A 27,742-nucleotide genomic window follows, 5' to 3' on the forward strand; every position below is an offset into this window, starting at 1 on the left:
TAATGTGAAAAGTACGATTTTATTGATATCCTGGTTAATTCGTGTTAAATTTGTGTCCATTTGTATACAGGGAAGAGACAAAGTTTGAATGTGGTTCTAAAACACAAGAACAAAAATGTGATCCGACTATAAAACAATTACATTACATTCTCTAAACGGTTAATGAATTACAAATTTTAAATTGTCGGAGCTAGCTACGGCTCTGTTAAAAAAAGGATTTGAACATTAGTAAAGATAGATTGGGCTTTTGTGAGGGGTACAATTCTGTAAGAATGGGACAGTTTAAGTCAGGGGCAGGCTGGCCATCTGGACAGGCCATCGCCAAAGTGTCAGATGAAGTAAGTGAGTAGATAAAGTAGTTATCGTGTAATGTATGATACTGACTTCAAATCAAACATTTACTCTAAAAGGTCACACTGAAGTCGTCATTGGAGTTCATCTTCCCTCCACCTTCCTTTATTCAATCTAAAAACATACAGGTTCTTCACAAAAGCACAGAGGGCAATTATTACACACACACACACCCACACACACACACTACTTATATAAATATATTGGTTAATAGGTAATTAATAGGTAATGAATGTAAGAAAATAATTGTGGTTTAATAATCAAGACTCTCTGGTCTTAAGGAACAACTTTTTCCATTTACTCTGTGCACAGGATAGCAACTCCACGCTCATAGAAGCTATGTGGATCTTCCTTGGTAGCGATGTCAAAGTCCACAGTGAAGATGAGTTCAGACCTGGTGAAGTTCAGGTAAACGGGCAGAGTCACCTGAGGTGAGAAGAAGAAGAAAAGAAAAAAAACCAAATGTAATGTTTTTCTTTATCATTTAGACGTAATATATTATTACATAGAAGGATGTGTAGTTGCGTATTTGTATTCATACCATGTGTCTCTTCTCAGCATTGCTTTGCTTGGTCCAGCGGAGCTGAGTGAGAGGCAGCTCAGTGGAGATGGAGGTGGACAGAGAGAGCTTGTTGTTGGCACAGGTAGCTCCCTGCAATTTCAGACCTGAGAGAAACAGTGAGCAAGTTCCACATCACACTGAAACTAAATTTGACAATACATTCCAATATATAAGAATTCAGTTATCTTTTAGTGACATCAGATTTTTAAGTTGTCAAGTACCTGCCACACTCTCGTATTAGTGGAGTTTTCCTTTCTGTAGTTTTTAAATGTATTTACAAAGGACAATTTGCCGACTTATTTTAATAGCAGTGTGAAATCCAAATTTTCTGACCTTTGATGCCAAAGCTGCAGGCGTCCAGTGCGGTGCCCAGGGCAGTGGTGACACTGACCTCCAGACACAGCTCTTCCAGAGACCAGCTGTTTGCCTGAGCCACATACTGGCGGGTTGCAGTGATGTAAGCCTCTGGTACGAACAGGCTGCCGAGGCACACGTGGATGTTCTGATGAAGCAGAGACAGAAAGGAGAAAATATCAGTAATCCATCCATCATACTATTTAACACAGTTTTTCAAAACTTTAAGTAAACAGTGGACCAAACTACCTTTAGTTCCTTAGCACCCCCACTGGCAGCTCCCTGGGAGATTTGCTGCAGCTGTTTGATTCTCTCGCTGAAGTCTGCAACCCACTGGATCACAGTCATGGAGGTGGGGACTGTGTATCGACACCAGCTGCGAGGTAGGATGCCTATAGGGTCAGACAGATGATTACAAATAGTAGTAGTCGTTATTCACTCAAAGAATAACCTGTTTAGTGACAGCTACCTGGTCAAGACACATAACGGACACAAGTGAGACAAACTTATGCAAAATCTGAGTGAAAATGTAAAAGTTTACCTTTAACAAGGTCGCTGATGAGTGTGCGCAGGTCGTTTGTCTGCTTCTTCTTGCCCTCACACACATGGACCACATCGGACAGATCCTGACGGACCTCCTGCAGCATCTTGCCGCCCATCTTCACCTCGCGCTCAAAGAACCTGAACAGTGGGTCCTGGTGGTTGTGTGTTTGGATGAAGAAGATATTAAATCAAATGCAGAAGCATCAGTTACACAATAGCAAGTACATATACAGGTAAGAATCAAGCAAAGGAAAATATCGCAGAAAAATCTGCCTTTACCTTTATGTTCTCTACTGTGCGTTTGAGTGGATTGACAGTTTGCGGCATGAGCTGCAGCCAGTTGCAGGCAGTGCCGTGGAGGGTCCTCATCCAGGCCGGCTGGGCGTCAGACGCGGATGTAGTGCGCTCCTTCTGCTCCGTCTCATAGGCAAGGTCATCCTCATCCTCCAACGTCTGCATTTTCAGCATCTTACCCATCATGTCAATGCCTGCGCAGCCCGGCAGAGGGAGCGAGTGAGCAGGGAGGGAGGTGGAGGAGAGGTGGAAAACAAGGCCATGGTGGCAGGTGGGTAGGAGAAAAAATTAATTGCGGAACAAGGAAACAAGTAGCTTACCTCAAGGATGCTTCAATAAAAGACTTTGTTTTAACAGAAAGGAAATTGTGCCAAACAAACAAATTAGGACTACACTGGGTAAGACAATAGATACAAGGATTAAGGCAGCATTTCCATTAGACCCATAAATCCCAAAAGCATAAAATGTCCTAAAATGTGATGGCTCTGAACTACAGCTAGTCTACAACTACACAGCTACACTGTAGGACTCTGATACACAACTAGAAGCTACTTGTGAAACCATTTGAAGTTAACTGTTGAAGTTAACCGATGAGAGATTAGCAGAAGAAGTATCCTTAACATTTTCTTTGCCACCACACACTCTGCCCAAAGCAGATGCAAATATATGAGGTCTTGATCACTGCCTTGCACTTGGACACCCTGTGAAAGAAAGAGTTAGGACACTAGAACAGAGAGAGGTTGTTAGAGATGAATCTGTCCTATGAATACACAATATCTGAACAGATAGAGTCAGAAGAGTAAGGGGGTGTTGTGCTCCATTTGCTGTGACAAAACTCCAGAGTACAGTTTAGGAAGATGACTCGTTGCAGCATACCCTGAGTGGTGAGCAGGACCTTCTCAGCGTTGCTAGGCAACCCAAGCCAAGATGGAGTCTGAGTGTCAGGAAGCATCTCTACCCAGTGTATGAACTCCTCCCGTCTGAAACAAAATCAGAAGCAAACTTTACTGGTTGAGTTCATCAGTAGCACAGTCTTTCACTGTAGGAGTGGTGGAATAGTAAAAAAGAGGTAAAAGCCGGACACCACTGACCGAATGCCATCAGGCATCTTGATGTCCTCGTGTCCGTCAACCTTGAGAGCCAGTTTGAACTCGCTGTCGAAGCTTCCCTTTGTGAAAATGCGGTCCAGGAAGGTGATGAGCAGACGCTGATCAAACTCGTTGTCGATGCGGCCGCCATAGATGGACTGGGCCATCAGGGTTTTCAGAGCTGCCCAGGGGATCTTGTCTGGTGCAATGTTCTGACGACCCTGTGAAAAGGTAAAGCGTGATAAGTTCATATTTTTAAGCAAATGGTCAAAACTGATACCTCAGAAATGTATGTGTCAAATCAAGTAGATCTGCAACCTTAGCAGTGTCGTCCAGCCAGGTGTCAACGGTGTCACAGGAAGAGCGGAGGTCGGACTCTCCAAACTCGTATTTCTTGGACCATCCGAGTGGTGCATAGCGCAGACGCTCCTGAATGACTGCATGGAACCAAGCCAGCAGGAAGTAGAGACGAGCACGCTCGTTGGGAGCCTGTAGAAAACATGAGGAAAAAGTTATTCAGATAACAAATGTGGAGGAAACATGCAGGTGGTTGATGACTGAACTCATTTCAAGTCACCTTGCACATGCGAGCCACAGGAATGCTGCTAAAGGTCCGGAGCATGTTGGCCTTGACACCAGGAGGAGGCTCAAACACAAAGATCCGACCGGCACGAAGCAGATTCACTGGCACCTGGCAAGAAAACACAGAAGTGAGAATTTGAAGTGTGTAAAATGAACAGCGAGTTTGGGACTAGTTGTGAGAACTGATTCATAGCTGTGCTGTCAATTCATTCGTCAATGCCAAGATTATAAAATGGAGATCATTTTAGGAGTAATGTGCTTTACCTTGGGGTTGATCTCCATAGTCAGGAAAAGCCTGAAGCTGGCATGAGGCTGCATAGAGTGGAGCTTCTTCTCCAGTTGCATCAGCCACCCGGGGGCAAGATGGACGTTCTCCAACATCACCCACCTGCAGGATGGAAACAGTCAGAATAGAAGTACAACAAAACTAAGTGTACATTCTCACAAAAACACATAATCACCATAACTCACCTGCCAGACTTGACAGCAGTGTTGATATCTCTGTCAGCCTTATTGAAGCCCTCAGCTGAACCTGTGGACGTTGAAACAAAACAATTTAGATCCACACTTGAGCTTTTGGCTTAGGTAACAAGAAAATCTGAGCTGATTTCTTCCTTACCAATAGAGATGGATGTGATTTGTTTGTTCTCCTCAGCAGCCAGATCTCTGACGAGGCCGCTGGCATCATAACCTGGTACAGAGCACATCAACACTGGGGTGCTGGGCTTCACCTACAGACACAAGAAGTGCTAGTCAGCAAAACATTCAACAGCCTTAACAGCAAAGACTAAACTGTGGACTGAACATGATTACAGAAATATCTGACGTTACCTCGCTGTCGACGATATTAGCCAGGTCAAGAGGCTGCTCAATGATGTTCATGAAGGTCTCTCCCAGCACCTTTGAGACAAAAATGTGCGACATGGCCAACAAACGGTCGGGACGGAATGCCTGAATCAGCAACAGCTGATGCACTGCCTGGCCAATGGGAGCTGAGCAGGAAGTGGCAAAAGCAAAATAGACACGTCAAAGCACAGAAGTTTATGTATTCTCAAAAATATTAAATTCTATAAATGCCTGGCATAAATAATCATTCTGCATCATTTACAGTAAAGTATAAACTCACTGGACTGCTTCTCCTCTGACCACAGATAAGGAACAGCCAAGTCGGGAGTGTTGCTCTCTATCCACATGAAGAATTGCTGAAGAATCAAAACAATGTGATAATGAACACTGATGCAGTTCAGATGAAGAGTGTAGTTTATTAACAGGTACTGTCAGAGTATCAGTGTGCTGAAATTTTGTGCAAACGGACCAACAGCATCTGTCGATACTCACATCATCAGCCTCAACTTTGGACACCAAGTCTTTGAATGCTGGAAGGCGGCTGAGGCGGACCATGGCCTCACACTGGTCAGTGGTCAGACCCTTCACCTTGGGCAATGACATGCCGGTCAGAACAATCTCCTTTCCCCGCAGATAGTGCTGGAACTCCACATCATATGAGGGCTCACTGGAAAGACAAGGACGTCAATGGATCAGATTTGAGCTTGTGGATGTTAACTGCCAACACTGTTTTATGTGAAATTACAGCTTTTGCATTAGTTTTGGTGTAATATAGTCTCACCTGGGCATGCCCTTCAGACTGATCTTAGCCAGCAGCATGGCAAAAGTAATGTGGTCCTGGTGCAGCATACCTCTGGCTACCCTGTTGAATGCCACCTACATTCAAGAAAAGACAAATCTAAGTCTTTTTCATTCATAACAACAAAGAAGATTAGCCTCTTTTTTTCAAAACGTGTGGTTCAAACCTGGAAGAGGTCCTTGGTGACGACAGCGAGTCTCTGTGAATGATCACTTATGCCCTTGAGGTTGGGGTTCTCATACAGCACCGTGTGGAAGGTGTCCAGGAAAAAGTGAAGAGAGTACTGGTACAGGAAGTGCATCTGGAACAAGATGGGGGAAAAAGTTAGATTGGCATGGAAATGTGTTTGCAGATAAATGTTACTGAGGCATCGCAGTAATTGAGCGACAAAGCAAGTAAGATGAATAAAGACCTGGTTGAGAGACTCCATGGTAAAGTAGATGCTGCTGCAGGCAGAGGACAGAGACAGATACTGCTGTGACACAGCCTCCACCTCCGCCATGACGATATCAGTCTCCTCCACCTTTCTGGTCACCTCGGCTGCCTCCTTCTTCAAGTTCTCCAGGGTGGTGATAATGGTGTCGTCATCAAGGATACGACCCTTGACCTCATTGAGGGCCTGCAGCAGGGATTTCTCCAGCTGACGTAGGCGAAGCTGGAACTCGCCTAAAGAGAAGAGTCATTGATGGGATTTCTTTTTAGTACAATCTTTTACCGCTGAGACTCAAGACTGAATCATGTTCATCATCAACATCCCCAGCTAGGCCCCGTAAATGTGTTAGTTTCTGCCCTTTGGTGCCGCTCACCTTGCAGTTTGAGGAGGTCAGAGCGTTTCTCATCCACGTCAGGCCTCTCAGCCTTTAGGACCTCGTTGAGACACTGGCTCTGCAGGCTGCTGCGCGTTACCGTGAAGTTGACAAATGTCACACGAGAACACAAGTCTGGTGGGAACTCGACCTGCGTACACAAAAGATACCATTTAAAGAAGGAAATGCTCTATTCTACTCTATGACTGGACTAGATTTTGTTAAAAGACTCATACCTATTTAAATTATGTAACAGTGTCTAATGATCTTATATTAGCTACATATGAATCCTCACAGTTGGGTCTCTTGTGGAGAGGAAGATAACAAAGGAAGGTGACAGATCAATGTCCTGGTCTCCGAGGGTGATGAGGACACGTCCTCCAGTCCTTCGGACTTCTCTGTTCAGCACTGGGTTTAGGATAGGGTCGTAACTTTCCACATCCTGAAGGGCCCCCAAAAAAGTTAGAATAAACAAATCCGTATATAATGCAAGGGCAGTGATCAAACAGCATGTTCACAATAAATGTTGGCAGTGTGAAATAATGGCTCTTACCTGGACCAGCAGTGGGTTTCCAAAACGCAAGGCACTTTCCAGGTTCTTTCTGAAGGCGTCATCCAGGAAACTGGTTCTGGTGATCTTGCGTTCTTTGTACTCATTCATTATGAACTCTGTGGCTTGGCCTGATGGGTCAATAATGAGTGGGTACCTAGAAAGGGCAGCGGTAAAAAATAATCAGACACTTAGTGATCAGAAATCCACAAGGAAACATTAAAATGCTAGAAAATAAAGATACTGACCTGTTGAAGCGCTTGAGCATGATGGCATTCTCAGTACAAAGGTCATCAGCTGGGAGGGAGTTGGCTTGCCAACGCAGCCTTTCGTCAGCATTGGACAGGTACTCAGTTCTGGCAATATCCGTACGGAACTGAGGGAGAAATTTAGGCCAACTGAAGTTAGGAAGCCAACATCAGATAAAGGGATATGCAAAAAAAACAAAAAACTACTAAGAATCCGTGGTTGATCACCTGATATGTGATTTGACAGACTGCTGAAGAAAACAATCAAATGGAAATACCAGAGCTTCACGTACCTGGATGTTTGCCTGCTGCAGGTGGTGAGACCAAGTAGTGAACAGGTTCTGTCTCATCTGTTGTTCAAAGTATCCAGCATAGGTAATGAATGCTGCAGAGAGCAAACAGTCTCCAGCGATGGTGGACATCTGGTTCTTGAAGGTCTCACTGGTCTTCTCCCAGCGTTCCCTTTCAGCTGACAGACTCTTCAGCAGGGCTGTGCTACGATTCACCTGAGAGATGAAAGCAAGAGTTCAAGGAAATGCTGCAAAATACTTCAGTTTGAAGTGGAATAAAACAGGCAGAACATTTATTTGACGATCAGTTACCTTTGCCTCAACTGTAGCCAAGTCGGCCTTAATGGCCTGGGCCTCTGCGATGAGGACAGCATACTCTTCCTTGTAGCGAGCAATGCTAGCCTCCAGGTCTCTGATCATCTGCTCAACCTCCTCAGCCCTCGTCTTGTTGTCCGTGGCATCGTCCTCAAGCTTCTGCAGTTCGTTACGTAGAGGCTCCACACGCTTCAGCATGTCAGCATAATTGAGCTTTGGGGAGTGAAAGAATATGCTATACATTAAAAAGGAACACTCCTTTTACTCTCTTGACATCGTCATTTTCATATTCTTGGTTTCTTACTTGAGCAATCGCCCATTTCACCATGGGCCCACAGGCCAGAGAAGCCCTGTTGACTTGGTCGTAGTTGTAGCCAGGGTTGGAGAGATAGTTCTTCTTCATCTTGTCACGGATGGAGTCACTGGATAAAGAAAAAAACGTCAAAGACCTTAAAATACAGCAGCATTTTTTACAGTCTATCTTTGTTTCTCTCTTTTCACCTGATCTCCTCGGCAGAGAAGTTAACAATGGTGGGGATGAAGTTCTCCCTCATGGTGATGGATCGGATCTGCTTCCAGTCAGTCGTGCTCTCTCCCAGGAGCAAGCAGATGGACTCCAGGGCCAGCTTCACGGCTGCGGGTGGATTGGCCATGGAACGCACCTCCACCAGGTGCTGCTTCTTAATGGACTTAACAGCTATTAACATCAGGTGAACAAGGAGGGCGATTATGATCAAGGAACGGGCAGTGATCCCTTGAACAAAATGTGACTGTGAGACAACGTTAAAATGAAAAGGGCAAAACTACAAAAGAAAAGGAATATAGAGGCGTTATTATCATTGGACAACAAAGACTGATAATTTATCTTCAGATTTAACCATAATTAAATTTAGTGTAGTTGTTAAAAACATCTCAATTAAACACATAAGACAGATATGAGTAGACAAACCACTATACCATTCTGAGACTCAATAACAGCAGGTTCCACCTGTTCCAGGTCTTCCTGGACTCTCAGCTGTTTGTCCTTGATCACCTCCTGCTGCTTGTACACAGATTCCTGGATCTCCTGGCTCATCAACTGGAGTCACAACAGTCATGTATGATGTTAAACCATTATAATGCCCAATACCAACAAACTACGTTTCCCCCCTCCCCTCCTGAATACCTTTTTCTTCTCAGCCTCCTGCTGGTCTTTGACCATCTTCTTCAGCTTGTCATTGGCAGCAGCATTCTTTGCCTCCAACTCTTGGCTCTTAATTCTCAAGTCACAGCGAAGCTCCTCCACCTTAATGATCGGTCATATAATAAGAGAGTTGGACAAGAGCAGGTACTAACAGTTACACCTTTCTGGTTTGTGAGGATTAGCTCCAAACATCAGAAGAGAGTAAGAGTTATTTTACCTGATCAACAGTCTCCTTGATCTTGCGGAGACCAACATTGAGGTGCATCTGCTGCTCCTCTAACTCACCGCGTTTCTCATTAAACAGGTTTGCATACTGGTTGATGAAGTCCAGGTAGTGGCGAGGAGTGATGGCCATGGTATGACCACCGCGCTTGGCCAGACGGTTGTTGGCCTGTAAAGAGTTTGTAACAAGTATAAAGTGCGTATATGAAGTATGCATAAGCAAAAGTAGAAAAGCGGACACACATTTTTTTAATAATGCATTAATCACAACCACTGCAAATATCCTTACCTGGTGAAGTGTCTGGTGTACAAACACACAGCCATTGACGATAGCCTCACGATGAGATGGTGGCTGCGGCAGCTTGTCATATACAATGTGCATGTAGTCTGGCACCTTGTAGTTTGGTTTCTCCAGATCCATCTTGCATGTGAACTCCTTACCCACCTGATAAAGGGCCTCTGTGGACCAGTCTCCAAACCAGTTCAGCACACACCTGACATAAAAAAAAAAAAAAGAGACGTATAAGAGAAAAAGAGTTTTTATCCAACACATAAACAAATCCCTGCATTTTGCTGGCTTCTCTGATGTAATACATTAATACCATCTGCGTACCTGTTGAAGAGGGCAGGAGATGTGGCAGCCCTGTCCTTCAGGCCCTCTGATGAGGGGTTCATGGTGAAAACCACATGGAGGTTTCTTATGACCTGACTGGTGAACCACTTGTACAGCTCTTCATGTGTGTCAAGCATCAGGCCCTCTTTCTGGGCTCCCTCCTTACACTGAGTCATCAGGGTGGCGTACTCATCTCCTTCAAACAGGCCAGGAACCTACAAACAACAGGTAATATTAAGAAATATCAAGGACCTGAAAAGTAAGCACACACAAGCTAAACTCATCTTGGAAAACTACCCAATGAGTACAGAAGGCCACAAAGGTGTGACGAGTGGTGCTTTACATCAGACTGCAATGTCGGTTACCTCTCCGTTGGCCAGCAGTGTGTTCATTCTCTCAAGGAATCCAGAATCCAGCACATTGGACTCATCCATGATAAAGGCGATCTTCTCGTTCTTGCAGCCAGAACGACGCAGCACTGTGCGCAGGTCCTCGTCAAAGTCCTCTCCAGTGTATTTCCTGTGTACCTGAAAACACACGCACACATCAATAAATACTTAAAGATAACTGAACAAGTATGACTTCAAATGGCTTTACACAGATTTCACCAACCTTGATCTGGTAGACACTGAGTCCGTTCATCCAGGCTACGAAGCGAGACAGAGTGGTCTTTCCTGCTCCACTCACACCGATCAACAGGAGATGGCCCTGAGGCTGGCGGAAGATTCTAGAGAGGCACATACCCTTTGAAAACTTGCTCACAAAACAAATATACCAAATTTTTAATTCTGAGAAGTCAATGAGCAGCACTGAGCTACAAAATCTCAGAGGCATTCACTCACCGGTCAATCCTGAGGACGTGGTCCAGCACCTCATTGAAGAGCACCAGAGGTACATCCAACTCCTCTTCATAGAAGACCTTCAGACGGGCCTTTACATAGTCCCTTAGCTCCTCCTGTTCCACTGGGATGTAGTCCTGCAACCACATACCAGAGTCTCAGATTAACCAAAATTAGCAGAAATCAAAGTATAATCAACATAGCCCTAATTTACCTTGGAGAGCCAGTTGCTGTAGAGGATAGGCCTGTTAAGGGCCTTCTCCTTATCAATGTTGGGGAAGTGTTTGAGAGCAACCATGTCGACATTTTCATCTGTCCACCTTCTTTCTTCATCACCAACAAGCCTGGAAAAGTGCAAGACCAACAACACAGTCACTACATTTGATCATTCTTCAATGTAATTAGGCTTCACATGTCTACACTGTGAATAATAGAGCTTAATCTCTCAGTAACCAATACTCACCTGTCTTGGAAGAGGCGGAGGGCCTCATGGGCCCAGATACGGATGAGCCCCTCAACAGGCAGATTTTCAAGTGGTCGCAGGGCCTCAAATATACCCCTTACCCAACAAGTCATCTCTCTGGGAGAGTAAATGTAGTGAGGTTGGGTGTCCTGAGTGAACCGCTCCTGAGGGGTTAAAGAAAGGAAATTTTATAAGACAATGAAAAGTTACCAATAAAAACATACTCCATTAGTTTGTACTCTTTTCATCTGTGACAGTATTTAGTAGACTTGATGTTTTCAGTTATACTGCCATCTCCTTTACCTGAGACATGGTGTAGAACTCGACCATAGCAGCAGTAAGAGGCTCAGCATAAGTACGTAGAGAGGGAATGAGGCGCAGCATGGCGCGGTTGAAGGTTCCATAAATCTGTGTGAGAGAGGCTGGGCCGGGATAGTTCACATAGACAACAGGAACATGACGCAGAAACCTAGAAAGAACAACATGTCAGGACTTCTCATATATAAGTGTCATTTTAAGAGTTTTGCAAATGAAATAACATCAACATATCTGATTACTACACCTGTGTGTAAGAGGCTTTCTGCCAGGGTCAGTGGGAGGATTACAGGCACCAACAAACTGGATCCTTTCTAGTTTGACCCACGTCTGGTCTGAGGTGCGATAGAAACCTCCGTGTTCCACCATCTGCAAAGAAACAGAACAAGGAACCCTTTAACATACAAGCGGCAAACATCCAAACATTTAAACTACTTGGAAACTAATTTTTTGCAGTGATCCTACAGATACTGTATGTGACCATTTGCAAATAACGAATCATACCTGTCTGAGGAAAGAGATGACTCTCTGTGTGCCATATTTGTCCATGTCTGGCAGATTGATCTCGTCACAGAACAACACCAGCCACTTGCCCAGTTGGACGGGGGCAAGGACCACACCGTTGGGGGTACGGCGGTACTCACAGTAGTGGTCAAAGGTCTTAAGCAGCAGCTCTGGGGTGGTGGCGCTGGAGAAGTTCAGACCGACAACCTGATGGAGAGTAGGACATTTGTCAAATACAAATCTTACTACAAAATATAATTTCACATCAGTTTTACTCAGTTTATTATTTATTGTCTGAGTAATGGGATAATACATTCTAAATTTCTCTAATGTGGATAAAAAAAAAAGAATAAAAAATCAGTTTCAAGAACTAATTTTAAAGATTTATAATCAATCTAACTCCTATTGTTAACTCTTTGGTCCAGTCTCTTACCTCCATATCAGGCAAGGCCCTTAGGGCACTGAACAGGGTCATAGTCTTTCCAGAGCCGGGAGGTCCACACAGCACCAGTGGTTTGTGCTCTGCCAGCCATGTGTAAAGCAAAGCCTCATGGCGAACAGTGTCCAGGGTGGGAACCACGACATCAGGGCATGCCACCTTGTGGGTCTCTACCTCAATCTGGGGTACCTTGCCCTGCCAGGACTGCCATTCACCTGAGATGCACACCTGAGTGTACAGGAAATACGTTAAGTTTGCCTCTGTGACTTTCAGGTGCAGAGGAGCAAACATTCTCTGTACTCAGAATAATCACTAGTTGTTAAACAGACAGAGGCTTTACCTCGTAGTCAATGATAGGGACACTGGGAGCAGAGGGGAGGGGCACAGTGGTGATGCGACGAATGTATTCTCCAAGCTCAGCCCTCATCTTCAGCCGTCCGTCACCAGAGAAGGACCACAGCACGGCATAGATTAAATACCTCTGTAAAAAGATAATGCCACAAAATGTATCAGTTGTAAGAGAATGTAAACAGTTAAAAGGTGGTGTAAGGTATGACTTATGAGACATCTATGCTTGTTTAAAGTACACAGAGCAGAACACAGAATCTTACCTGCATGTATCGCTCCAGCTGATCAATGGGCATGGGGAAGTCAGGGTGGTTGTTGTTGTAGAGAGCCACATTACGACAGGCCTGGTGCATCATAGAGAACAGGGAACCAATGCAGCGCAGGCGAGTGAAGTCCATGATGTGCTCCATCTTAGAGGCATGCTCTAAGGCCTTGGTCACCAGGCCTGTGGAGGTGAAGTAAGGCTGCAGGATAGCTGCAACATCACGCTGGATCTAGTGTAAAACACACAGCAGGACATTGGTGAAGAGGACATTTTTGAACGGTCTTGTGTTTTTAATATAGTTTATTCTAGTTATTTCTTCATTTTACCTGCAGCATTGGTGATGCAGTCTCCTCCACGACCTCTGTGCCCTTCCTCTTACGCTGAGCTTCATCCTCTCCCTCATCCAATGGGATACTGCGAATGCGAGCCAGGAAGTTGTTGAAGATCATGTCAGTACTGAGGACATCCTCACTGAACCAGACCATACCACAACGGGACACAGTGGCCAGGGTGGCGTACTTCAGGTCCTGTACTTCAAACATCACACGTACCTGTGGAGAAACTTGGGGTAAATAACAAACATGGTCCCACCACACCGGATTAAAAATGAGGCATCTGTGCTTTTACATTTGGTGGCAGGCTGAGACGCTCTCCATTGGGCAGGGTGAGCAGCTTGTTGTCATCCAGGACTGAGTTGAGATTTTCAACCCACTCTGGGTCAACATCACCATCAAAGATGATCCACTGGCGCTTCTGCATTTCACCTCGAACATTGTCAATTATCCTGAAATTGACAGGAAAATCATCTTAAAAGACTAATTTTCCAAAAAAGGTTCTATATTGCAAGATCAAGATTAGTCAAGTAGATTCACGCTTTTAATCATGAAATGTTAACAAACTCACTTCCTGAGGATGTGTGTGAACAAGCCGTCGGTCCATTCACGCGTGTTGGGGTCCAGGGTCCCATACAGCAGATCCTTGCTGATGGCCTTGGGGTCGATGATGTGGGCCACACCCTCAATACCTTCCAGCCTCTCCAGGGCCTTGAGCAGCATCCTCCATGCCATGGTCTTTCCACTACCTGAAGGTCCCACCATCATCAGGCCATGATTGATCTGTGTGATCTGATACAACTGGAGCACCTGGAAGAGGTTGAATGACAGTGTCAGAAAATTAAAAGTCACTTTTGTCAGAATTGGATTTTATCCACAACCTAAAGACAACCTTCCTAGAGGCGGAAGGCTCTTAGAAGAACATTTAGCTGCATACCTTCTCCACCCACATGCTTCCCACATCGTCACCATCTCCATAGGTGAGATACATCTCTGCGCAGACCTTCTTCAGCTCCTCCCTCAGTGCAGTCATCTCTCCTCGCATATACTGGACTCCAGGGAAGACATCAGACAGCAGGCTGAAAAGCAGAGGGATGTCCTCTGCCACCAGTTTGGGAACCATAGTCTCGCACACACTCTGGATCAGGATCTAAAATAAATGGGACACCAACCAAGTGAACCATTTAAGCTTCTCATATTCCTAGCAGGATTGTTGAAAAATGTCAGGTGTAAAGATTTGATTATTAAAAAAAACAGAAACTTCAATTCCAAGTCCTACGACATATGTCTTTTTATACCTCCTGTTCTGGAAGGTTCTCAGCTATGTCATTTTCGTCAACGACCTCTCCACGCTCAAGTTTCTCCCTTTTGATCCTCTGGATGCGCTCACGTTTGACATTGCCAGCGCTTATCAGCACGCTCTTCAGAGCTCGAAGGCCAAAATCGTAGTGACCCTGAGAAGACAGCTGCTCGTCGCATAGTCTGATATAAAGGCAAGGTGTTAATTCAGAGAAGAAATACCCCTAGACCCCTATTACACCGAAAACCATTTCAACCTTTCTTAGAAAAATATTGTACATACTTGAAGAAGGGCACAATCTTTTTAGCCAGGATCTCAGCTGTGCGGAAACCTTGAGAGTAGAGCATGACCTGGGCAATGAGTTGGCGGTCAGGCTTGGTCATTGCCAAGCTGCGGAACAGCTTCTTCAGATTGTCAGGCAGGTTGGAACGGCCAGCATAGCCAGGGTTCATGGTGATGAAGATGGCCATGTCTGGGCTCACCTTCACCTGCTTGTTCAGGAGCTCTGTGGTGACGGGAACACCTGAGAAGGAGGCAGATGACACCTTATTAACACTGCAGTTCTGATGTAGAATACTTCTGGTGAATAAATATAAGACACTCATCACCACATTTAGGCAATTGGTGTTCAAATTTAATCTGGATATTCTCCTTACTTATTAAATATCCCAGTTCCCACTCAAGTAACACTTACTCCTGTCGCTGTTTGGGTTACTGTGCTCTCTCAAGGCCACCTGGATGTACTGGACCTGCTGGGAGACGGCAGACAGCATTCTCTCCTCCAGACGGTTGAACTCATCGAAGCAGCCCCAAGCTCCCACCTGACACAGACCCACGAAGATACGACCCATGACCTAAAAACAAAAACAAAACAAAACAGATAAGTTAAATTGACCAACATGAGAACCAAATGCTGATCTTTTATGGTGTTATTGTTGTCTTGGTCATAAACTACACTAAAAAGGAAGAATCTGAAAACAGTCATGTACCTGGAAGTCAAATGTCTCATCACAGCTGAAAACCAGGACAAAGCGGCCAAGCTGGTGACCAAGAGCTTTGACAGACTCAGTCTTTCCTGTGCCAGCAGGACCTACATGACAAGACAAATTTAGTGTGTCAAGTTTTAAATGGAAAACTGTTCCCTATATCACCAGTGAATTCTCCTATTTAATGTGTGCAAGAAAATATGCCAAATTTAAGTGTCATACCAAATGGTGACCCGCCAAGGCGGGCCTCCAGAGCCTGGGTCATGGTCAGGTAGCAGCGGTCTGTTAGAGGGGTCTGGACAAGCTTGTCCTGGACACCCAAGTACTCAAAGCCATAGCTCAAATTGGCATTGGCCATCTGAATGGACAGCTGTTGCAGGACATCAGCCTGCTTGGGGTCAAAGTAGAAGCGCATCTGGCTGAGCCACTCAAAGGACTTGGGGTTGTCAATCTTGTTCTTGATCAGAGTTCTTGTCACATCACGTTGGTGCACCAGCTCTGTGATCTAAGGGGGAACAGATTATGAATTTCAGAGTTTTCATCATACAAGTATTCTTTGAAAATACATATTCTTTAAAATCCAGCTGACCAGGTGTTCCAGTTTCCTCCTGCGGAGTGGAGGCTGCTCCATCAGCACTGTGTCAGCCAACACATTGAGGGTGGCCTCCACATTTGACAGCACCCAATGCACTGGGGTCATGTCCCCACCACCTGCGATGGTGGTCAATGCAGACTCGATGTTCTCGGACCAGGCGATCTGGGCGGACAAGACCACCAGCTGGGCCTGTGGAAAGAGGAGACAAGATAAGACATTTTACTAACATGACGCCTTATTTACATGTCTATAACATTAAGTGAACGCTCTCAATGCTGACCTGGTAACAATCAATCCAGGTGATGTACTGGCTTAAGTCTACGGCTGTGCCCTGGTTGAAGGCCGCGACCTCTGTGACAGACTCTGCTAGCAGCTTTGCTAGTGTCACCCTCATCTCCTTCTCCACCAGCGTCAGCCACTCATTGATCTTTGGGTGGTCTGTGATGGAGACTGGTGTCTTGTAGACAATCTCCTCACCCTCGCGGGAGCAGATTCCCAGCACAACAGTGTTGTCCTCATTGAGCAAGATGCTCGAGACACCAGCAAACATTTTTTTGAAGTGTTTCTGCAGTTTGGACACATTCTTGCTGTTACCAATGATCTCGAGCAGGTCCTCGTCTCCCACAAAGTAGAACCTATGAATAAAAAGATTAATAATAAAAACATGATGCAACAAAACTGAATCCGGAGAAAAGATTCCAAGTATTCAACATAATCATTCATTTCACTTTTAAATATGAACCATTGAAACAAAGCATATTCCCCTTTTCAGCTTTGCCTCAGTGTCATCTTCATACCTGGGGAATGAGGATCTCTCTCTCTCCAAATATTCTCCAAGAGCTTTCTGGATTTTTCCCAGAAGGTCAGCAAGACGCTCCAGAGATCTCTGTACTCCCTGTATGTTCAGCACATCCATTACTAAAGGAGACGTTGTCACCTTCTTCATCAGTGCCAAGAACTCTGTGCTGATACTGTGGAATAAAGACAGAGAATGCATGAAAGTTTAGTAAATTAGCTAAGTACCAATGGGGTTCCTTGAGCATGTCTCTTATCATAAAATCCTTCAAATGTTGACCTGTCTGTGAGAATTCATGAATAATTTCCGGTTTGTTAAAATGAGGCTCCTTCATTTACCTCTGGAATCTCTGGGTTTCTACTGGCAGCAGATGTTTGATGTCAGCGCTGCCTGTGAATATGCCTTCCAGGTAGACCCAGCGACGCTGTACATCAATCCAAACATCAAACAAAGCCATGATGCGATTCAGCTTGTCCTCCCAGCTCAGGGCATCTTCCTCAAACACCTGGGAAAAAGAAAGGAAAAGAAAAATTTAATATTTGTTGAAAAACTGTAAAACTGTTGTCGTAATGAAGAGAACACGCAACTGTTTACCTTGTAGTATGGAGACAATTTCATGGCAGACACGCTGTTGATGTGTTCCTTGACCTTGTTGAAGAGGTCATCCCAGCCTCTAATCAGACGACACTTGTTCTGATAGTTCACCAGGTCAAGCTCATACGAGTTCCACACTTCACGGATCTGAGAACCAGAAAACACAGAATTATTAATAAACTTTTCAAAAATATGAGCCTTTTGTAATTATCTGGATTGGAAGCTGTATGTAAAAAAAACCTGCAAACTCTCCTCCTTCAAGCATTACGACTAAAACGAATAATCTCTTGAGGACTCTCCCTCATTACCTGTTTGAGGAACTCCTCCAAAGCCATCTCTCCCTGGGCTACCAGGAGAACATCCTTCACCACCATCTCATTCCTCTGCAGATCAACATCCCAGATCTGTCCCAGGGTGAGCTCAGACAGGACCCAGTTCACATGCAAACGCTTCATCAGCTGCTTCCAGTGACGGTCCTTGAGAGCCTCTGATTTCAGCTCGATCACCAACATGTTGACCTGGTGAGAGAAAGTAATAGGCAAAGAGTTTAGTAAAATATTATTTTTCTTTCCAAGTAAAATCTGTGCTCAGTGGAAAAAAAACAACAACTTGCTGGCTGACCTTCAGGTATCCTTTAAGCAGCCTCTGTACAAACTCATATGAAGCATACTGTCTCAGTCTTGCTTGGAAGTTCTTCAGCTGATTCAGAAGACCATCCAGACTCTGACGAAGCTACAAACACACAACACCGACATTAGAACAGTTATATGCAAGATAATTTGACAAATATTTGAAAAGAGTTTCAATAATCTGAAGGATTACTGTGTATTTTACCTTGCGAGGCTGTACAGACACCCATGGCTGCTCTTTCATTTGGTTGATTTGCTCCCAAACCTTTGACAGCTCAGACCAGACCTCCTTCAGGTCATGGAGCTCCTCCAGTGCAACCTACAAGTCACCGCAAAGACAGTAATGATCCCAGTAATTTTTCTGGTCTGGTCAGTTGGAGCTAAAACCCACGCATTATTTGATCTTCCAGTCGTGACTTGAACTTTTATGTGAATATGTGCATGAATTACCTGCACCCTCTCTTCACTGCCGCTGAGGAGGCCAGTATCAGTGAGCTCCAGGGCCTCTTTGGCACGGGCGCACTTCTTCCTTTCAACCTTCAGATGGCCAAAGTTGCCTTCATATATGGTCAGAGACTGAAGAGCCTCCTCTGGACGCAGGTTACCCTGATGGAACAGGTAATCAGTTAGACATCGAAATCATCTGATGAAATGATCTCTGTTCTTTGAAAGTCAAGTCTTCAACTGCTATTTGGCTTTAAAAATTAGTATACAAAAACCCATGAATTCCTTCAAGGTGTCACTGTATTCAATTGTATTTCAAATATAATAAGATGACTCCATTTCTCTTACAGCAACTGGTTTGGTCTTTTCCCAGTCATTGAGCAAGTCAGTGGTGCGGTTTTCCACAGCTTTGTCCTCCTGAACAATCTTCAGTTGCAGGTTGGCCACCTGCTGCTGGATAGCCGTATCCTTGCGCTTCATTATGTCAATGAAGGCACCCCATTCACCTTCGATGTTGTCAATGTAGAGCCAAGAAGGAGAGAATTGGAATCTCTGCTTCTCCAACAAACGCTGCCCATTGCGGAACAACTGGAGGTGACGGAGGGAGAATCTGATTAGAACTTAAAACTGCCTTGCATGCCATCATATTAACGAATGAAGGAAAAGGATGCTGAATGTTTTGAGTACTTACGTCCACATTTTTCTCAAACTGTTTGATCTTGCGCTTCAAGGTCTGGACATATGTTATGAAGTTAACAGCATCTGAAGTGCTTGCTGTGTCCACAGAGTGTTGCTCCAGGTCTTGACGGGACTATGTGGGAACAGAAAAAGGTGATTGAAAAATATGCATATACATATATTTACAAAATAACCTTTTAATCAATGTCTTTGATATTAATGTTACTAAGCTGGTTAGAAGACACAGTATTTCTCAATTACCTTGGAGATCTGGGTATGGAAGTCCTGCATATTCTGGCCAAGCATCTGTCCAAATTTGCTCAGGACTTCTTCGTGCCAGGAGTCATATTTCAAGTTAACCTTGGACTGGACCTGTGGTAAGGGACAAATACCATTTAGTAATACTGAGATTATATAATAGTGGTACAAAAATCTATTTAATTTTAAAAGATAGAGCACCAAAAAAACTACAAAATATAAATACAAAATTACATTACACTGTGATTTAAATAATGCACAAATTCAGATTTAGATTCAGATTTAGATTAATGTAGAAGAAACCTTCCTACAGCCTAGAACACAAAAGTTTAAGATTCCATCCGGGTTGTTTGTATTAGAAATCTATTTAGAAATATCTTTCATATACAACACCTAGAACTGTGAGTTACAATTACCTTGCCATAGTCAATGACCACAGATCCAAACTCTTTCTGTGTCTCTGCATTGTCAAATGTTGCTTGTTCTTGCCGGATTTGGACCAGGAGGGCCTGCCACTTGGTGAGATCTTCCCCCAGACGGTTGTAGATGTTCTCTGCTTGCATGTCCCACAAGCACTGGTACTGCAGCCACACCTGGACAGGGCCAACAAAGACAAGCCAATGGTTAAAGAGGAATATATAAATACATATTTATATGATAGGGTTAGGGTTAGATACAAATATATATGCTCAGGAATAATATCACATTTTATTTGTGCTTTTGGACCAACGAGGCTCTTACCTTGACATACTGCTCCACCTCTCTGACAATGTCTTCCACTGCACTATAGGCCTCCTCTAAGGCTGCAGGGCCATCTGGCATTCGGGTCAGGGCATTTCTGTAGAACTTCTCCTCCTCAGACAACTCGTAGTAGACCCCCACCTGGTAAGGGAGGACAGACTTGCTTGGATGAAAACAAAACACGTGCAATACGAAGCAAGATCCATACGTCCCTCAATATATCATATTTGAAATAAAGTCTGACAGATAGTACAACACAGAAATGTTGCATAGTCTCTACCTGGTATCTCTGACTCTGGATCCTGGGAAGGGAAAGGATGACCATCTTCCAAGCAAAAATCTCCCGATGTAGCTTGTAGCGACAGTCTTCAATTGGTGGATTCAGATAGATGACATGGTTCGTAATCCTCAACTCATGGACAACATTCTGAGGATTAAAAAAAAAGAAGTAAAATGATCAGCATTGTCCAATGTTTCCCAGGTCTTAAAATGAATTGTTAAACATTAAAACATGACATAAATCGATAGAAGGTCAACAGTCACAATGCTTACCTTAACCTTGGGCTCGCCTCCAGGTTTGTGGCTCACTTGCGGAGCCTCTGTGTCCATGTCAACATCAGCCTTGTCCTCTGCCTGGCCACGGAGCACCTGAGTCCAGGCCTTAAGGCCAGCTTGCAAACGCACTCCCAGGATGCGTTCAATCTAAGGAAAAATAACAAAAAATAAGTCAGTGCTGACTTTTTTTTTTGAAAATAAGTGAAAAAAAATGATGGTTAAAACATTTTTTTCATTCTGACTCACTACATCCAGTATCAAACTGAATGAGAATGACAACTACTCCATGTCTTAAGCTTGTTTTAGCTACGAACCTCAATGTCAAGCTTGTTGACCCAGATGGGCAGGTTGGAATAGGAGTGCAGATTGAGGTCATCCACTGCCTTCTGGACTCGGTTGAGGATGTCAGAGAAGGTCTTGTTCTCAAACATGCAAGTCTCCAGAGAGCGAACCTCCAGATCTATTTTCTCCTCAATCAGTAAGAGGTCGTCCACCTGGAAACCAAATACAACAGAACAAAATCCATTTGTTTGACAAGATTTAACATTTGATGTTAAATTCAAAAATGAGTCTGGAGGTATAGAGAATGTATACTACTGAATAGTAACGTCTCCACACTGACCTTCTCCTGGAAGTTGAACACTGTCTCAGCTAGCCTCTGAACATAAGGATCCAGCTTGTAGGACTCCCAGCCTAGAGTGATGCCTTCAGTAACGAGAGCCTGAACCTCTTTTTTAAGGCCAGCCACCAGCAGGGAGATAGAAGACCTCTCCTCCACCTTCTCACAAGTGCGCTCGTAAGTGCGGACGCTCTCGATCAAAGAGATGGCAAATGGGTACAGCTGGTTAGCTTGGTGGGCTTTGTTGACGATGCCCAACGGAACACGGAAGCTCAGCAACTTAAGGTTGCGGACCTCTTTGGACAAGGTGATGATCTCTGGGAGGAAGTTGACTTTAAGCTTGAGCAAGTTTTCTGTGCATTCACAGGCACGAGTACTCTCGATGGTGAAGATGCGGCCAGACACGCCAAGGTTACGCTGCTGCACCTGATTAATAAAAGAAAAGAGTGGCAAATATTTAAAAACTGAGGAAGGATTAGACACTAAAAACTAACTACTGAACAGCATTTATAATTTAGTATGATCTACTCCATACCTTGCGAGCCCAGTCATCAAATATCTCTTGAGTGTTGAGCTTAGCCCTGAAGCTATCTCCATCCTGCTTCAGCTTCAGTCCCTCCACATGGTTCTCCCAGCCTTTTCCCAGAACATCCTCCACCCTCTTCATGTATGCAGTCAGCTGACGGTCAATCTGCTTTGCCCAGATGATGGATCCAGACACAGGTGGCAGGTCCCGGACATGGCTCATCTTACAGGCCTGGCTCTGAGGATACTGCACTTTGAACTTGTCATGCAGTGACTCAATGTCGTCTTTCACACGCTGGATGAGCTGTGACTGGTACTCCCGGATGGCACCGCGGATGTGGGGGCGCACAAACAGAGCATTGTAGCGGGAGAAGATGCTGAACATCTCATTGGAATCCTTGGCGGTTCCTAGCTGATCACGCAGACGGGTAGTGATACGGGTCTCCACGCGGTCGATGCGCTCATCATAACGCTTCATGGTGGCTTCCCAGGCTTTTATGCCTTCCTTGGACACGTCCAGACAATCAACCTGTTTGACATTCTCATGTGCCAGGTTGACCTCCTCAATAGCGCTGGCATCGGCCTCATCAAAAAGAACTCCAGCGACCTTCATATCTCGAGACTCAACGGTCTCTCCAGGAGCATGCTGAGGCAAACAACAGGAACAACAAACTATTTTTCAGGTGTAAATAAAGACATTAATCTACATTAAGATAACATTCAAAAGCTTATCATGGGAAGACATGCTCCAGGTAAAGTAAGGCTACTGAAAATTTTTTTACCCTAGGTCTTAGCACACGGACGATGACAGCCCTGAACTGCTCTTTCTGCCTTCTGAAACGTCTCATGTGGTCGAGTCGAGATCGAAGCTTTCTGTGGGCACAGCTGAGACGCCAAACCATCTTCAGGTTCTCCTCTCTCTTTCTCTTCACAATGTCCCTCAGAAGCACCTGGAGTTTCTCATACTCATCCTCCCAGGTCTGGAACACCTCAAAGCAAGCCACCATCACCTGCACACAACATTTTAAAGGACATTTAAAAAGATGTATAATATTTTATAAGCATGTAGGGGGGGCATAATAACCTTTTCAAATTCCGCATAGGCAACATGCATGAGCTTCCTGGTGCCTAAAACCTTGAGGAGCTGGGAGCTCAAGTCCCTGGAGATGGCCTCTACAAGACGCAGTGCTCTCTGGATAGGGTACTTGGTGTTTCTTATCTTTTTCAGCTGAGTGAATATGGCCATCAGAGCTTGGCGGATCTTATCGAGCTCTGAGGCAGAGAGCAGGTCATTAAGAGGGAAATCCTTCATCACAGGATTGTAGTCATTGACAGTCTCCACAGCCTGTGTCAGACCTGTGAGAAGAAGAGCAACAAAAATGTTCATTTTTCAAACCTTATGAAAGCAAGGGGAGTATAAATTACAAAATTTAAAGGTTTTGATTGGCTGTTACTCACCAGTGTCAGTGTCAAAGCTGACAGTAGCATGGAAACGTTTGCCATGTTTGAGGATGTCCAGTGTGAGCAGAACCTCGGGGCTCGCTCTCTTCTCTTGGATCCTGTTGAGGGCTCTTTCCAGATTCAACCAGAAACGTATCTCCTGCAAGGCTGTGCCCGAAGCAGGGTCACGATCGAGCTTTGTCACCTGAAAGAAGGGTGGGTGGCAGAGACAAATTAAGTCAGTGGTGGGTATCCGAGAAAAACATTTTTCCATACACCGGTTGCATTATTTTACTAAATTCAAGACAGAAACACAGGAATGTCTCTCACTTTTTGGATCTCCCTGATCCAACGGTTGACTCCAGATTGGAGATGGTTAAGGAAGGTTGGGTCCCCCACTTTGTCGCCAAAGTCAGTGACCTTGGGCTTCTCTCCACGCACAAAGCACTGCTTGGCAATGTTTGCGATGATGGGGTGGATGAGCAGGCTGATCTCAGGGATCTCAATGTTCTGCTGCAGGTGGAGAAGTCCCATCTCCAGCTCAGCAATCTTTTTCTCTACGGAGGGAGCCATCTTATCTCCATCTCTAGAGGGTGATGACAGAGATGTATTGGAGGAATATTCCACAAGTCTCACAGATACTATGCAGAGTTCTGAAACCATCAAAAACATGTGACACATTCTGAGATGTACCTGTCTGCCTTGCCAGACTCCCGGATATAGGACTTGAAGAACGGTGCAACAGCATTGCTGATGAAAGAGTGGAGCGTCTCATAGGGAGAATCTTCACTCAAGGTCAAAACTCGAACTTGGTTTGATATCGGCTTGTCGGCATCAATGACTCCTGTTCTCTTGATTAAAGCCAAGCTGCCGGGAAGAAAAGGTTGAACATATTTACAGTTGAGAATTAAAAGAGATGGGAGCTGAGTGCCATGCCTTTTCTCCATATAACCATTCTTTGTTAGAAATGGAATCACATGCCATGTCATTCTTGAATTAAGGATATTTTTCATTTAGATGTATAATTTACCTGTTGGACTTGATCCCATACTGTATATCAGTGCTGATGTTATAAGTGATGCACTCCTTATCCTCCTCTGCTTCATTTCCAACATCCTCTGTGTGAAGAATAATAAATATCAATGTCTTATCTGAACAAATAAACACCTAATTCAAGAAATTATATTGTATCGTGTACAGACACGTTAAGTGGTGATCGATGGGTGCTGTTCAAGTCTAATATCCAGTTATTGAAGTTCATAAGGATTCTCTCCTAACAAGTAAAAACTATCACAACCATGGAAAATAACTAACAAAACATGGCGGATATTTTTTGGTATTTACCTGTATTTAATTACAATCAGACCATCAAGAAAGAATGTATGTTAAATTAGTTTACCGCAAATTTAGTCATTATCTAGACACTTTCACCAGTAAGTAATTGGTTGACAGCCTATTGGCTGGCCCTGACATCGTGTATGTCGCAGGAGGCCACCAGCCCTCCCCCTATATAACAGACCGACATTCACCATTCAAAAAATCATCCCACCTCTTCCTCGCTTTACAACAGCAGTTAGGGCGGTCTGATGAGACACTCACTCACGCTACTCATAGAACCGGGTTATGCATCTAATCTAAAGTTCTCTTTCGAACACACTTATTGTAAGTCCCTTTAGACAAAAGCATCTGCCAAATTAATGAAATGTAATGGAACTATGTGTCTTTCTCCCGGGCGCAAAAAACGCAGGAGTGACGCGTGAGTCAGCATCCTGAAATTCCATTTCCTGAGATATTTGTTTAGGATCCTGAGGTCTAAAATAGCCTCGATGCCTCTCCCTCCTTTTTCTGGATTTGAAAATATCTGGTATAAAAACCTTCCTGGTCCGGACCATGAGGAACTATTCCGTCGATCTCTTCTTGTAAAATGTGAGCCGGCTCTCCCTGAGCCAGAGAATAGATGATTACCTTGAACTGATGTGGAACAAGAATAGCCACCTTTATTAACAGTGTGTCAAATATCTTGCTGCTTTCCCCCTTTGGGCTGACCTGGGTCGTGAGGTTCCTCACCTATGGGGATTTGGCGCATGTCCCCCCATTGAGCAGTATGTGGAGCAGACTGAGACCTGTGGAATTTGGAAATCTTGTTACCAGGCGTGGGGCTGGGGTTTCACCACCTTTGCAAACATTTGCCGAGGTAGTCCAGCAGCGCCTAGTTGGACTTTCCTGATAGGCAGAGCTTTAGGGCATAATCTTATTTTTTGTTGCATCTCTTTTGCATCGAGGTTATTGCTGAGCCAAAGAGACCCTGTGGGACAAGAGGTGTATCCAGGAGGTTCATCCTCTCACAAGCTGCGAGGTTGGTGAAATTCAGCCACCTGGCACTTTCTTGTAGGACCATCAGACCCATTGCCCTGCCCATCGCCTGGACTGCAATCGTATGGAGGTGTAGACAGTGGTCTGTAATGATGCAGATATCCCATAGTTTTGCGTCTGAAGATGAGAGGCCAACACTGGATCCAACTGCAGCTTCTGACGCAGTCCTGTGCCTCCATCCCATCGCAGTCAAGAAGAGAGCCATCAGGGATGGAGTGCTTGTCTCTGAATGGCTTGGCTTTCAATGTCAGTGCCAGCTCATTCAGGAGTTCTGGATAGATGGGAAGGAGCTGCTTTCCCGTCTTCTTAATCCTGGGCAACTTCTTTCCGTCATAGCAGGATCTGGTTATCTCCACCTGCACGGGGCTCCAGGATATTGAGCTTCGCAGCAGAGCGTTTACACACCTTCTGCATGTCCACATCCAATGCAGTCGCAGGCGACGCCACCTCGTTATGCTCAGTGGTGCACTTTGCTGCCCTATGCCTGGAACAACTACTGAGAGCAAAGCGTTCAGCAACAGTGTTGGTTGCTTGTGTCTGTGAACAGTTAAGCTAGGCTCGGAAGTGGCTGTTCTGTTGTGGGCTTTGGCTTCTGTGAAGCGAGAAGAGGTTTTTGAATGGTGAATGACGTTATGTCAGCCCGTTATATAGGGGGAGGGCTGGTGTCCTCCGATGACATACACAAAATCAGGACCGGCCAATAGGCTGGGGCAATGTGATAAAAGGCTTCTGTTGAGGGCACACAAGGGGCGTCACCCATAGTGAGACACGAAATGAATGCTAGGAAAGAGAACCGTTTTTCTTTCCCCCACCCATAGTGGTGTCGTTCCCTTACAATTAAATGTGAGTTTTTTATAACCAATGCTAGAGACAAATTTAACTGCTACAGCATGTTGTGTCCATATTTATCAAACACTGAACAAAGGCGCTGGTATTGACATCATATTAGCTAGCTACATGTACCTTTGAGTGCACTTCTTTTGACCAGGATGGTGTGAATTTGGGGGTCGGCCAGAAATTTCCTCATCTGCTCCACGGCATTCTTCTCCTCTAGGGCGGCTTCCAGTGAGGCCTGGGCCTCGCCGCCATCTCCCAGCAGAAGTGGTACCAGTTTGCAAATGTGCTTTTGCAGGACCAAGGTGTCTGCGACCATCTGAATGGTAGACACCTCCATGGTGCCAGAGTTTTCCACCATCCCTCCACCATCGGATATACTTTGAAGCGTTCGACGACGACCTGCAGCGGCGCGGGACTGAACAAGGAAACAAGACAGACGTTGAGTAGCTGGTCACACAACCGGGCTGGATAGATGTTAGTGACACCAAAGATTTGATGGGTTCGTGGGTTTGTTTGGGTGTATTGCATTGTGTTGAATTTTGTGTTGCATTTTGAGAGTTAGGAGCTCCAGTACATTGTTGAGGCCTGTACTAGGAAGCAGGATTAGCGGTTATCAGGGTAAATTCAGGTTTAACCTTTGGTGTTCCGTCCTACGAAGGTGGTTCTCTTCTCACTAGGGTAAATCACCATGGCAACTTGTGCTGAACAGCTAACCTTCTCCAGCGCTTGTTACGTTTGACATAAGAGATCAAAGCCAGTCACCAGTGCAACTTCTGACCAATCAGATCACTGGAAAACCAGTCATCATTTAGGGTGGTTGCGGCTCAGGAGGTAGAGTCAGTCGTCCACTAACCCAAAGGTTGGCGGTTCGATCCCAGCTTCCCCCAGTCTGCATGCCGTTGTGTCCTTGGGCAAGACAGTTAAAACCTGTAAATAAAGTCCATTCTACTTAATCCTGGGATTGGGGCAAAAGAGTTTAGAGTAACGTGACAAATAATAAAGCGCAGCAGATGTTGAGCTTAACAGTGACCACCCACTTTAAGAATGGCTCTGGTTCAAAAATTGAATTTCCAATTCAATGCAAAAAATTAAAACAATTTGAACCTCAGTAGTCATAATAAAGTAGCAGTTAAAACTCATCTCATTGATTAGGGATATCCTGCATTTTCATAGAAGGCTGTTTAAAATTTTGTAAAAACAAAAAAAAAGTGTCTAATGAGG

The 27,742-nt window shown here is 44.7% G+C and overlaps 1 protein-coding gene across 1 annotated transcript; it reads right to left on the reverse strand.

Moving 5' to 3' along the window:
* Positions 1 to 27,211, reverse strand: LOC118286502 (cytoplasmic dynein 1 heavy chain 1-like). Its single transcript, XM_035610983.2, has 79 exons — positions 27,157 to 27,211; positions 26,648 to 26,968; positions 24,342 to 24,429; positions 24,005 to 24,178; positions 23,642 to 23,897; positions 23,330 to 23,516; positions 22,956 to 23,227; positions 22,654 to 22,881; positions 21,882 to 22,517; positions 21,350 to 21,772; positions 21,042 to 21,221; positions 20,725 to 20,874; positions 20,453 to 20,599; positions 20,173 to 20,313; positions 19,848 to 20,024; positions 19,435 to 19,545; positions 19,187 to 19,306; positions 18,844 to 19,083; positions 18,502 to 18,657; positions 18,257 to 18,370; positions 18,044 to 18,154; positions 17,731 to 17,940; positions 17,423 to 17,569; positions 17,167 to 17,333; positions 16,830 to 17,003; positions 16,313 to 16,667; positions 16,027 to 16,221; positions 15,660 to 15,942; positions 15,441 to 15,541; positions 15,146 to 15,305; positions 14,734 to 14,974; positions 14,450 to 14,633; positions 14,089 to 14,301; positions 13,723 to 13,961; positions 13,447 to 13,603; positions 13,146 to 13,370; positions 12,818 to 13,048; positions 12,547 to 12,687; positions 12,201 to 12,434; positions 11,768 to 11,974; positions 11,511 to 11,632; positions 11,252 to 11,417; positions 10,949 to 11,112; positions 10,700 to 10,829; positions 10,489 to 10,622; positions 10,259 to 10,373; positions 10,012 to 10,173; positions 9,647 to 9,861; positions 9,323 to 9,527; positions 9,029 to 9,202; positions 8,794 to 8,913; positions 8,586 to 8,706; positions 8,130 to 8,325; positions 7,933 to 8,050; positions 7,626 to 7,841; positions 7,317 to 7,529; positions 7,024 to 7,151; positions 6,779 to 6,932; positions 6,521 to 6,667; positions 6,226 to 6,376; positions 5,832 to 6,085; positions 5,586 to 5,720; positions 5,402 to 5,496; positions 5,113 to 5,287; positions 4,901 to 4,976; positions 4,606 to 4,766; positions 4,394 to 4,505; positions 4,246 to 4,306; positions 4,039 to 4,162; positions 3,770 to 3,883; positions 3,511 to 3,681; positions 3,196 to 3,413; positions 2,981 to 3,084; positions 2,090 to 2,298; positions 1,809 to 1,962; positions 1,517 to 1,659; positions 1,247 to 1,415; positions 893 to 1,017; positions 1 to 777 (listed from the first exon to the last, which is right to left on the reverse strand). Exons 1-79 carry the CDS (start codon positions 27,209 to 27,211, stop codon positions 649 to 651), a joined length of 14,031 nt encoding a protein of 4,676 aa, XP_035466876.2. The 3' UTR covers positions 1 to 648.
* Positions 27,212 to 27,742: the final 531 nt, after the last annotated feature.

The sequence above is a fragment of the Scophthalmus maximus genome, chromosome 15 (genome assembly GCF_022379125.1).
Source record: "Scophthalmus maximus strain ysfricsl-2021 chromosome 15, ASM2237912v1, whole genome shotgun sequence".
NCBI lineage: Eukaryota > Metazoa > Chordata > Actinopteri > Pleuronectiformes > Scophthalmidae > Scophthalmus > Scophthalmus maximus.

Coding starts and splice junctions, on each gene's coding strand:
- LOC118286502 (XM_035610983.2), bottom strand. CDS start 27,211: ATGGTGATTTACCCTAGTGAGAAGAGAACCACCTTCGTAGGACGGAAC. Junction 10,830..10,948: donor CTCCGCCTCTTCCAAGACAG/GTGAGTATTGGT, acceptor GCACTTTTCCAG/GCTTGTTGGTGATGAAGAAA. Junction 5,721..5,831: donor CCATGGAGTCTCTCAACCAG/GTCTTTATTCAT, acceptor ATCTTGTTCCAG/ATGCACTTCCTGTACCAGTA.